The sequence below is a fragment of the Gorilla gorilla genome, chromosome 12 (genome assembly GCF_029281585.2).
Source record: "Gorilla gorilla gorilla isolate KB3781 chromosome 12, NHGRI_mGorGor1-v2.1_pri, whole genome shotgun sequence".
NCBI classification, from domain to species: Eukaryota; Metazoa; Chordata; class Mammalia; order Primates; family Hominidae; genus Gorilla; species Gorilla gorilla.
In genome coordinates, this window is record NC_073236.2 from 37436750 (window position 1) to 37449482 (window position 12733).

The following is a 12733-nucleotide window of genomic DNA, read 5'->3' on the forward strand; positions in this document are numbered from 1 at the left end:
CATCTGTCATGGGGACTTATATACCTGTGAGCTGTTGTTATTGAAAACTTTGTCCTAAATTTGGAGCCATCCATGCATATTGCAATCTTGGTCTGTCACCCATTGTATTTTTCACTGTGATAAAAATTACTTTTGAAGATACAGTAACAGGAGGGGTTAAAAATCCTCAAAATTGGCTTTAATGGATGATCAAGGTATTCCCCTGCACAAAAACCTTCGAAATGGGCTACACGTTCAGTGTCTGCTGCCAGAGATGCCCCCCAGCTCTCCCTGTCCTTGCTTTTGCTGCCCTTCTCACTCCCTGGACTCACCGCTTCCATTCCTGACCCTGGACATATTCAAATATCCCTCCTCTACAGAGCCCTGTTTTCAGGGCCCCTCCACCATGAAGCCCTCCTTGATCAATGCTAACGGAAGCAACAGCTGCTGGTTCTGATGCTGCATCAGGGTCTGCCGTATTCATTTTCACCTGCCACAACCTTGAACTTCATGAGGCCACTGGCCTCTTGGGCCAATGAGTGATCCCACCATCAATGTCACCCCATTCCTCCCAGCAAAGAGTGAGGGTTCTCATGTGTTTAGCTTTCTCACAGGCCCTGCATCCAGCTGAGTGTGCACACGCTTAATATTTCCTATTTTGACATGCAGTGGGACAAGACTTAATTACCTATAACTATAAAATAGGGATAATAGGCTGGGCGTGGTGGCTCATGCCTGTAATCCCAGCACTTTGGGAGGCTGAGGCAGGCAGATCACTTGAGGTCAGGAGTTCGAGACCAGCCCGGCCAACATGGTGAAACCCTGTCTTTACTAAAAATACAAAAAAATTAGCTGGGCATGGTGGTGGACACCTGTAATCCCAGATACTTGGGAGGCTGAGGTAGGAGAATCGCCTGAACCTGGGAGGCAGAGGTTGCAGTGAACCGAGATTGTGCCATCATACTCCTACTTGGGCGACAGAGCGAGACTCCCTCTCAAAAAAAAAAAAAAAAAAAAAAAAAGGGATAATAATGGTACTTCCCTCACTGAGCAGTTCTAAGGACTAAGTTAGATGTTAAGTGCTTACAACAGTGTCTGGATATAGAAAGTACCCTAGAAGTGTGTGTTAGGTAAGGACACACAAAACTCCTGCGGCAGCCTACCGTCCCAAACAGCAGCCTATGGGTGCTCTATCCAAGTACCCACAAGTTAAGAGATAGCCCCTTCCTCTCCACGCCCCCGCACCCCAGTCAGCCCCAGGCCTACCTTGCGTTTCCTCTTGGATTTTGGCAAAGCCTTTTCTGCAGGTGTGTCCGAGGTGTGGCTGGGCGGTGCGCTCTCAGAGTCCTTGGTGGCAGGGGCGCTCAATACCCCTGGCTCCTGGGGCAGGTGTTCTGGGATCCTGGACAGGAGGGTCAGGTCGATTTTGACCCAGAGAGACCTGATCTCATCACTGTCCTTTAGAGGGGAGAGAAGTTCGTTCCGGCCAAAGGGGACCAGTGTGTAGAACTGCTCCTCCAGCTCCTTCGCGATGTCACTGGTGGTCCTGGCGTTGATGGAGCCTACAGGGGCCCTAGGACCATTGCCCCCGTTGGCAGCGGCCTCCTTCAGCCTCTGATCATTCCCGGAGGAGGCAGAGGCAGCCACGGTCTGTGCTTTGGACAGAGGGTACTCCTCCTGCTCGGACTCCAGGTCGGAGTCCGAGGAGGAGGACGAAGATGACGACTCTGTCTCAATGAACTCCTTGGATTTGGGGACGATCCTGCTCAGCCCCCGCGTGCGGCGCTTCTCGCAGGTCACGGAGGAGCGCAGCTCCTTGCGGTGGCTCGCTCTGTTGTTGCCACAGGGCCTGGTTTTGGTGGGCTCCGGGGGGACCACCACGCTCGTCCCCAGCGCGTCTGCGGCCGCGGGCTCCTCGGGCCGGTGGCAGTTGGCGCCGTCCCCGGCTGAGGTCCTCTCGGTGCGCCTGGTGGGCTTCTTGCCCGCGGACCTCCGGGCAGGCGCGGGCGCGTTCTCCGCGGGCGCACAAGGCACTGTGGGTGGCGGGGCGGCTGCGCTCACCGCCACGGCCACGGCCGCGGGCGGGGACTTCTGCTTCACGCCTTTACTCCCAGGGGCCTTGTTCGCTGTCCTTGGCCTCTGCTCCTCCTTGCAAGTGCTCTTGATCTCCTTCTCTCTCAGGCTGGGCTGGCAAACGTCGGGGACTTTCCCACAGTCCTGGACGTCCTCTTTCACCGGGTTGTAGTACTGATTGCTCTCTGGCCCGTGGCTTTCATTTTGGATCAGAATAGGAGGCTTGTGGGGATTAACTTTGTTTAGCCATTTATCCAGCTGCCACTTGTTAGAGGATGCTGGTTCAGCCTGAAAGCAGAAAACCGGTGACAAACAAAACATCTTTCATTACAGGCTCACTTAAAAGGGGCCTGGCTGTTTTTATCTTGACTTACTTCTCTAAGTATATGAGCAGAAAACGAATGGGCTGGAAGCAAAAGGAAAATGGAAGCATTAAGCGTGTGTGGCAGCCCCATGTGGCACTCAGGATGCCTGGATGATGCTGTCCTTACCGGCCCGTGGCACCAAATGTCCTTGCAGCACTTCCTCTTTGGAAAAATAAGGAAAGCATTGTGCCTCATTAGAACCCATTTCCTAGTACTTTTGAGTGTTAGTATAAATTTTTTTTTATAATTATACGTACATATGTAAACTTGAAATTCCCCAAAACTCAGAGAATAGTTTAGAGGCCCTGAGCATAAATCACTTGTTTTTTTGGTGACACTTAAAACTTTGGGGAGATCTGAAGAGGGGACTAAGTGGAACCTACAATCCCAAACAATTAACACATGATTTATGTGTTGAAGGCAGGTAGGCTGTAGTAATTTGGTAGTAGGAGCAATGACCTTGGGAAGATGGCTTGTTTTGCGTATAGAACTATTTCAGAGGTATTTGTGCATCTTTGGCAGCCTGACTGGGTCAGTCTATCCTCAACCTGCTTCCATCACACTTTGCTAGAAATATTTCAAACATGGAGGTGAGATGGAACACTTTCCTACAAGCAGGTTTGCTAACTTAGAGCAACTCATGAAAGTCATTGGTTTTGAACTGTGGCCCCACAGGTTGGCTCTGTGGTTGAGGGTGTGGGGATGGCTAGGGAATGCCCTGAAATGGATGGGAAATGTGTAGATGCATTTTGTTCCTAGAAGAGGTCTGTACTTTTCAGTTGTGTCTCTAAGAATCTGTGTCTCAGAAGCAAAAAAAAAAAAAAATCAAGGACCAATCCAATAATTTTACAGGGAGTAAATGCTGATGTCTAAAAAGTCAATTTATCCAGCATTATGATAATTAAGAGAAAACAGGTGTATTGAGAAGAATAGAATTTTAGCCAGAGTATTTTCAATTTGTGACTCTAAGTGAAATGGGGAAAGTATTTTGGCTAAGGTGATGTGTTTTTTCTTCCCTATGGCCTTCCACCTTTCGAATTCGTGGCATCCATTGTTTCAGGGGAGACCAGATACCAGGCTAGAATAAGAAGACACTGCTTAGCTCCATACTTCAAGCTTGATCAGTTCAAGTCTAGAGCAAATTGAGTCTGTTGCCAGAGAAAAAATGGTTTAACATAATAAATATAAATCATACAATGTAATAAAATTTTAATAAAAATAATAAATAAATTTAAATAATAAAATTTGAAAAGGTTCCTTTGAAGTATCAAGGTTTGTTTTTCAACAGTGAGGCCTGTATTAAGAGCAGAACTCAGGGCTCTTGGCCTCACCCCAGGCACTGAGGATTTCAGAAGGGGAATAAGAGGGCTGTATCATAGAAGCAGGGGCCTTGACTGAGTCCGGGGCACAGCTCAGGGAAATGGGAAGCCTCTGATGGGCCAGAGCGGGCTGGGGCCAAGAGGAATTGGCCACAGAGCATGGGGATCAGGCAACCAGAGCTATGACAGGGACCATGGACATCTTGCTGGTTGCCCCAAACCAGATGGGACCAACTGCCCTTTGGGGCAGACTGGCACAGGGTGTCTGGTGACTTGGAGAAGCAAGAACATTTCAGTGAAGGCCAGAATGAGGATGAAGGCCCCTTCCCTGGGCTGTTGAGGATGCGGAAGCCCATCCTGGAGTGCAGGTGGGGAAGGGGGGACCCCCTGGCCCCGACACAGATTCTGGTCTTTGACGTGACTTTTTTCTTTGCTTGTTTTCATGGCCACCAACAGAACCAGGGGCTCCAGAGAAATATGCAAATGAGTAGAAAGACAGATGGTTTTTGTACCTCCGAGTTCTACGTAAATCACGACCTCGCTTTATTTGGCTTCTCCAGAGAAAGGGAACACGGGAAACCTATGGAACGTGCCCAGTGCATGTGGCGGTGGCAGATGCCCTCCCACGGTCAGAGAAAGCAGGACAGTAAGACACGGAACAGCTTCTCGGCCAAGGGGGATCCCTCACCTCCCCTGAGATTAGCTGAGAGTGCCTGAAAGCTAATTTGGTGGCAAAAATCAATGGCTTCTAATTTTGTCTCCCTCAACCCCCATTTCTCTCATCAAGTCAGTGCCTTCGCCTGTGCCTCAGCTTCCCTAGACAAATGGGACACAGTAAATAGGAATGGATGCTGAAGGGGCCTCTTGCAGAAAGGGTGCACATATTGGGAGAGGGCACACACACACATGGCAGAACACACCCCTCACGCTGGCCCCGCCACTGTGTTTCACACTAGTTCTCCCTCACTGCTACCATCCGGAGCCTTCTATAGCCCACATCTCATATGTGAGAGAAGTCTGTTTGTAGCCAAAACACAGCTGCACACGGGAAAATTCACACTGAAACTTCCTAGCAGGAGCATTAACAGAAGGGCAGAATTTAATACATTTAGTACAGACCGACTGCCTGGTATGCTTTAGGGTCATTTTTTCTGCACTTCACAGCTGAGGAAATCAGTTTGAAGTACCCACTTTCAACACATCACTAAATCATACTTTTTTTTTCCTCAAGGATCACAATAACCTCCTATTGCCTCTCAAACAAAATCCAAATTTCTAAGGGGGGCTTTTAAGGGCGTCCATTATCTTGTAATCATCTTTCATTGTCAGAATACCTACAGTTTAACTCCCACTTCATGTGTATTATCTCATTTAATCTTTACAGATAAGAAAGGTTATCACCCCTAACTTGTAGATGAGGCTCAGAGAGGCTAAGGGACATACCCAGAGCTGCACAGCTACTGGGCTCTACCGAGACTAACTTTGTACTCATCTAGGTTTAAAGACCATTGTCTCCACGGCTGCATCACTGTGTCTCCCACTGTTTGGCATGGCCTCGTGAAAGGGGGACCGCATTCCTTTGAGAAATGTCAGTCTTCAACCTAAAATGACAGAATTAGATCTGAATTTTGGAGAAAACACCAAGAACACTCCAAACAGTACTTGTTGCCCTCTGTTATACTCAATTGCGTTGTCTTTTGATGTTCGTATTTGTTTCATGTGTATGTATGTCTTGTGTCTTCAAAAAAGCCAAATGCTTCTTTGAGGCAAGGGCCAGGTCTCTGTTTCTTTAGTATCCCTTTCAGCATCTATACTAGGTCAGGGAGGCAGATTGCCACGTCTCTCCTCCTAATAAGAACAACTCACAATGAGCTGTCACTCAAATTGTACCATTTGTTCCTTTATCATCATCATTTCCCCCTGACAACCTCACAGGTTAGGCAGAGCAGGAATATCTGCCATTCTGGAAATGAGGCAATTGTGGCCAAGGAAGCTGCAAGGATACAGAGTTTAGTGGCAGTGAGGAGGGGAACCTCAGGCTGCAGACGCCAGGCCACTGGCATGCGGCTGGCCACAGTCCACCTCCTGAGCCGTCCATCCGGGGTTTCTGCCCAAGGTTCTGGTTTGTTTGCTGGCTCGCTGCTTTATATTTTCAGCCATGACTCTCCTCCCTAATTGATCTTCCCTCTGACTCACGCACCAGCTCTCCATCATGCACTCTGGTCCCTGCTTCATCTAAATCCTTCAAGTACCCACTGCCATGGACCTCGTAGGCACCTAATAAATGAGAAGCTTGTTGAATCAGCGAGCAACTTGAATCACATTTCTGCTGATTTTTAAGAACGATCTAGGGCAGCATTTTCCAAAATGTGCTCTTAGCTCATCTATCCCATAAAGGAGGGTTTCCAGAGTCAGATCAATTTGGGAAATGCCACAATGGAAAACACAGTATACCCGAGCAATAGTAAGGGCTGGGTGATGATTCTGTAGGTAAAGAGGTGGGATAAACCTATTTTGTCCCAGATCTCTTCAACATTATGTATCCAGGCTTTTTTATTTTATTTTTTTCCTCCACGTAATATATATTGTACAACAAAGGCCGAGGGAGTTCCGTGTGTGGGGTCAACGTGTTAGCTGAGTGCAAAAGCAACTTCTCCTGCAAAGCTCTGGTATAAGAGGCTGTACAGTGCCCGGAAAGCAGATTAGACTCCGGTGAGAAAAAGTTGTCTGAGACCAATGAAGCCCACATCATGCCACAGAGAGGGCCCCTCCATGCTACGCGGGAACATGGCATTACCATACTACAGTGATTTACGTGAAACAAATTGGCTCTCAACACACACAGCCAGAAAGAACATCTCCTACGCAACTCAGCTGAGCCCAGTGGGTTTTCTGAGTGCTGGGACATGGTGGGGAGAATACGGGGCGCCTCCTACGCCCATAGCAGGATGTTACAGCAGGGGAGTGAGGAACAGAGGCGTTCTGCTTCAAAGCAGCACAAACTGGTCTGAGCAGCGGAATGTGAGGTGCATGGCTATGAAGAGCCTGACTGTCATGTGGGGTTCAGGAAAAGGAGTCTTACTGCCCTCTGTAAGGTGACCTGGGCCAGCTCCGCCAGACCAGGCAGCACAGCTGCGGAGGACACACAGGGTGATGTTACTTCCCGCCTTTGCCATTTGCAGTCTGCAAACTCATTTGCTTTCTAAAGGGTGTGTGTGTCTGTATTATCCTTAGGAAAAGTGTTAAAAGAACTTTACTTTTATTCCAACAAATACATTTCTTTCCTGCAGAAAGAATGAACGTGCAGCGTGGCTAACACATCACCTGCTGCTTCTGCAGTCCTCTGCGTAGGGAAGCCAGGAATCCAAAACCACACATGGCCTCAGGTGACTTAAACTTTTAGGACTGACTCCTTCAGGAGGCTCTTGCCCCTTCTCCTTAGCGAGGGGCCTCTGATAGCTGCTGGAAGAAATGACAAGAGCCTCCTTTCATCACCCAAGAGTTCAAGTCTTTGTAATTATCTCAGTGACATTTAGAAAGCATTTGCTTAAAGCACTTTATAACTGTACTGCTCTTTTTTTTTTCTTTCTTTTTCTTTGAGACGGAGTCTCGCTCTGTCACCCAGGCTGGAGTACAGTGGTGTGATCTTGGCTCACTGCAACCTCCGCCTCCAGGGTTCAAGCGATTCTCCTGCCTCAGGCTCCTGAGGAGCTGGGATTACAGGCACCCACCACCACACCCAGCTAATTTTTGTATTTTTAGTAGACACATGGTTTCACCATGTTGGTCAGGCTGGTCTCGAACTCCTGACCTCATGATCCACCTGTCTCGGCCTCCCAAAGTGCTGGGATTACAGGCATGAGCCACTGCGCCCGGCCAACTGTACTGGTCTTAAACGAGGTTCCAGCCAACACAGGAGCTCTAGGACCTACATTTCAGGATGAAAATAAGCCTGAACATTCACGAATTTAACCTGCAAAGCCACAAGGAGGAGCCTGGATGGATGATCTTCACAGACACAAACAGTTTTTGGATATCCTCACTGCCTGCCCTGTCCTTGCACTGTCCCTGGGACGCAGTTATTTCTTATAACTAAATATTCCAGAATTTCTCCACAAAGTATAGCATAAAGCAGGCTTTAAAGAAGCCTGCTTAACTCTTCTACTTTATTTAACTCCTGTATTTTTTTCATTTTGAATTATCCCCATTAGAATGTCAGCTCTATGAAGATAGGGACATTTTTTGTCATATAATTGTGTATTCCAGGGCCAAGTACTGTGTGACTGATGCTCAGTAAATATTTGTTGAATGAATTCTGAATGAGTAAATGAATGAATGAATGAGTAAATGAAATTATGCTGAAGGAATAATAATTTAGTTTCTGGGAAAAGCCAGGGTTATGTTACCATAAGGCTTTCATAGGTTAATGTTGCTAAGAGCCTTTCCCTCATACGGAGATTGATAGATGGATAAATAGATGGATAGATATAGATGGACAGATGGAGAGGCAGAGACTGAACCTCATGGGAAGGAGAGTGTGGAGAGATGGCTTGGTTCAGGATGAATGGAGAGTCCTGAGCCAGGGCAGAAAGGTGCTGAGGAGAAAATGAGGAGTTTGGGGAAACAAAATGTCCCTGATTTCACAGTGCTCCTGCAAAAAGCCTCAGCCTCCTGAAATAAGTAGGGAGGGGAAAAACCTGAAGGAACTGAAGAGCCACTCTGTGAACCTGAGATGGAACCACTGCTTTCAGGTGTGATAACAACCAAGGCACCGCTATAAAAGCTGGACATGGGGATGCTGATCGGGCCCATTAAGGTGCTCTCCTCCCACTGAGATGGTTTGTAGAAGTGGGTTTAGTTCCATTTCAGAGCCTATTTAGGAATATGGCCCCCCCCCCAAATGGTACAGAGGGCTGTAAGTAAAAAATTAAACCTGACAATCATTAGTCATGTCAAATGTTTACACACTCAAGAAGAAACTCTATTTTATTCCTTGTTTAGAAATTAGAGTCTACCCTTAGAGCTCTGCAGCTTGGGGAAGTTTCTCTCAGCCCTCTCCCAAGAATCTTCATGCTCTGAATTACTATTTAATTTTCCCCTTCCTACTTTAAAGTAGAAACAGCAATGGTTTTTATTGGTACCTTCTAATGTTTTTATAGGAGGCACCTAAATCTTCCACATAGATACTCATCACAGCTATAAAAGGTTTCATCATTTTTTGTAGGGTGATGCTAATTTTTCTTTTTCTATTTTCACAAAGAAAACACAGTTAAGAAGGTTTTATTAATATTTATAGCCCTTCTTCTTCTGATCCGTGACAAACCGCAAAAAGGTAAGAATCTGACCATGTCCAATCCATAAAACCCCTTTCCTTGTGATTTATGGGTGGTCACACTTCCCAGGCAGTGAGTGGCTCTGTCCAGCGACTGCCCTGGCTGACCCCAAGGGAGACCTGAGCCATAGGTTATTTCCTGTCAGTGATGTTTATAGCATACTTGGAAATTTCTGGAAGTCAAGAGAGAATCTGGGGGCAATGAAAGTTGATGTTTCTGTACTTCAAAGGAACCTGTGAAATTAGGAGACTGTGAGGAGGGGGAAAATGTGGAGCCCGAAGCCCACAGCCTCCTCCTGTCCAGCACCTGGCTTGGGGTCTGCAGGAGGGAGGAGACCTGCAGCAGTGTGACAGTGACAATGCCCGGACTTGCCATCCTCATAGAGACAGAAGTGGGCAGAGGAGAGGCCTGAGCCAGGCAGCGCTTACCTCGGGGCTGGAGAAGTGGGGGGGCTTGCTGCCCTCACTCTCGCTGGAGCTGCTCTCGGTCTCCGAGTCAGATCCGGAGCTGCTCTCTGAGTCGCTGGAGGAGCTGCTGCTGCCGCTGCTGCTGCTGCTGCTGCTACCCTTGCTGGAAGGCACCGAGGTTCTGCAGTTGGGCTGCTGGACCACGGCGCTGCCAGCCCGCGAGGCCCCCGGGAAGGAGAGGGAAGGAAAGCCAAGTGAGCAAACAGGAAAACACCACCAAGCTGTCATGCACCCTAAAGAGGGAGGAGGCACGCAGCCTACACATCTGTCAACCATGACCTGGAACTCAAAGAGCAGGCGTCGAGGTCAAAGTCATCCTAAAGGTTAAAGCAACTCATATACAGAAATAAAATTGGGGGTGAAGTTGGTGCCCCTTGGTAGTCGGGCACTGGTTATTCATGTGGCCATTTTGGAAGGGAAGGTGGTATAACATCCAAATGGCTGTTTCCATTTTGCTGCTGTTCTGGGAATGGCTTTTCAAATGCATCCCCAAATCCAATCATCTACAAAAATGCAAGGAAATCCAAAAAGCTTGAACTATTTTGCAAAGCATGAAAATGACTGCTTTATTTTTGCCCTAGAGGAAAATGCAGCATGATGGCAGGGATTAGGCAGAGGGCTGTCAGGAAGGGCACGGCGTTCTGCTCTGAGCTTTCACGACCTGCTGGAAGGTTCCAGAGACCAAGGGACTGTCCAAGTTCATGTCTTGCTTCCTCCCTTTTCCCACCTGTAGTTGAGTGCTGTAGCGATTACAGGTGCTGGGATGTTGTTATAAACTGTAACCTGCCTTTGAGCCCTTTCCTAGAGAACTGAAGATCCCTCACTGACACACTTTTGTATATTCTGGACTTTAAAATTCAGTCCCGGTGCTGTGACTTATAGGAACTGCATTTCACATTTATACTTGATGTTTATATCTACGCTGAAATTTGCCAGAAAGTCATTACATACTCAAAGATAACAAGAAAAATTGACTGATGCTTTCCGATAGTAATTAATTAACCATAAAAATTCAAATAGCATACATCCACCCAGAAAGTGTTTGAGCAGAAAAGAAAATTTCAGTACTCACATAATATTCAACATCTTCAAAGTCCTTTATTAACAAAATTGAAACACACCATAATGTGTTCTTTTGAGGTCAAGCTCTAAATACCAAAAATGCCGGTCACTCTTGTATGTTGAGTCAGCAAACTGCTTCCAACTGTGACCAGTGCTTCTATAGGACCGAGCATCAGTGAAGGCCAGGGGCCAGGGAGCTTGTGGGGGTTTTATGGTCTCAAGTGCAAAGCAGCCTGGACATGGTAAAGGACTTGTTTCACCCATCCCTTAAATCTTTGATACGTGCTTTGCCCAAAGAGGACTTTCATAAATCCTGGGTATGGGGGTGGGGATGGAGGTAATACTCATTGGAGCTTTGTTTCTATAAAAACCACCAGACAAGAAACTATCTTGCAGGGGATCTAAAAATAAAAGCACCTCTTGGAACCGCAGGGTTAGGGGAACCAGAGTGTGAACATAACTTTCCCTAGTGGGGTTTTCATTTCTTCCACCAATGTCACGGTCCACACTGATTGTCTGACAAAATTCTTCAGCAGCAGACAACATCTGCACATTTATGCCTTGCCTGAGCTGCAGCGATTTCTTTTCCAGCCTGTTATTTGTGTCTAGAATTGAGTGAGGAATCCTGGATCTTAAGACAGAGTAGGGCAAGGGATAGTTAGAGCTCAGGGGCTGTAATATTTCTTTCCTTCCTCATGAACAAAAATCTGTCTTTCCTGTTGGCTGAATCGAGATGGTTACTGTCAATGGAATCATAAAAAAAGACGATTGAATTCTGACTGAACATGAACATCTGGGATCCATGTTAATAGTTTGTAGAACCTGACAGAAACAAGCAATGGGGAAAGGATTCCCTATTTAATAAACGGTGCTGGGAGAACTGGCTAGCCATATGCAGAAGACTGAAACTGGACCCCTTCCTTACACCATATACAAAAATCGACTCAAGATAGATTATAGACTTAAATTTACAAACTAAAACTATAAAACCCTTGGAAGACAACCTAGGCAATACCATTCAGGACATATGAACGGGCAAAGATTTCACGACAAAGACGTCAAAAGCAATTGCAACAAAATCAAAAATTGACAAGTGACATCTAATTAAACTAAAGAGCTTCTGCACAGCAAAAGAAACTATCAACAGAGTAAAGAGACAACCTAAAGAATGGGAGAAAATTTTTGCAAACTATGGACTTGACAAAGCTCTAATATCCAGCATTTATAAGGAACTTAAACAAATTTACAAGAAAAAACAATCCCATTAAAAAGTGGGAAAAGGACACAAACACTTCAAAAGAAGACATACATGTGGCCAAAAAGCATATAGAAAAAAGCTCAATATCACTGCTCATCAGAGAAATGCAAATCAAAACCACACTGAGATACCATCTCACACCAGTCAGATTGGCTATTACGTAAAAGTCCAAAAATAATAGGTGTTGGCGAGGTTGTGGAGAAAAAGGAACCCTTATACACTGCTGGTAGAAGTGTAAATTAGTTCAACCATTGTGGAAGACAGTGTGGCGATTCCTCAAAGACCTAAAGATAGAAATATCACTCAACCCAGCAATCCCATTACTGGGTATATACCCAAAGGAATATAGATCACTCTATCATAAAGACACATGCACACGTATGTTCACTGCAACACTATTCACAACAGCAAAAACACAGAATTAACTCAAATGCCCATCGATGACAGACTGGATAAAGAAAATGTGGTACACATATACCATGAAATACAATGCAACCATTTAAAAAAAAAAGATTATGTCCTTTGCAGGGACATGAATGGAGCTGGAGGCCATTATCTTTACCAAACTAATGCAGGAAGAGAAAACCAAATGCCACATGTTCTCACTTATAAGTGGGAGCTAAATGATGAGAACACATGGACACTGAGAAGGGAACCACACACACTGGGGCCTATTGGAGGGTGGAGGATGGGAGGAGGCAGAGGGTCAGGAAAAATAACTAATGGGTACAGGCTTAATATCTGAGTGATGAAATAATCTGTACAACAAACCCCCATGACACACGCTTACCTATGGAACAAACCTGCACATCCTGCACAGGTGCCCCTTAACTTAAAAAAATCGTTTTTTGGTAGGTCCCATAACACCCAAAACACT

At 46.3% G+C, this 12733-nt stretch overlaps 1 protein-coding gene across 10 annotated transcripts in view; it reads right to left on the reverse strand.

Moving 5' to 3' along the window:
- AFF3 (ALF transcription elongation factor 3) overlaps positions 1-12733 on the reverse strand; it is a 569022-nt gene that overhangs the window by 47351 nt on the left and 508938 nt on the right. For all 10 annotated transcript variants that reach the window (XM_063695620.1, XM_063695617.1, XM_063695621.1 and 7 more), the window contains 2 exons: positions 9498-9684; positions 1246-2340 (listed from right to left, as the gene is read on the reverse strand). In XM_063695620.1, coding sequence (XP_063551690.1) covers positions 1246-2340; positions 9498-9684 — 1282 coding nt within the window. The remainder of the gene's footprint in view (positions 1-1245; positions 2341-9497; positions 9685-12733) is intronic.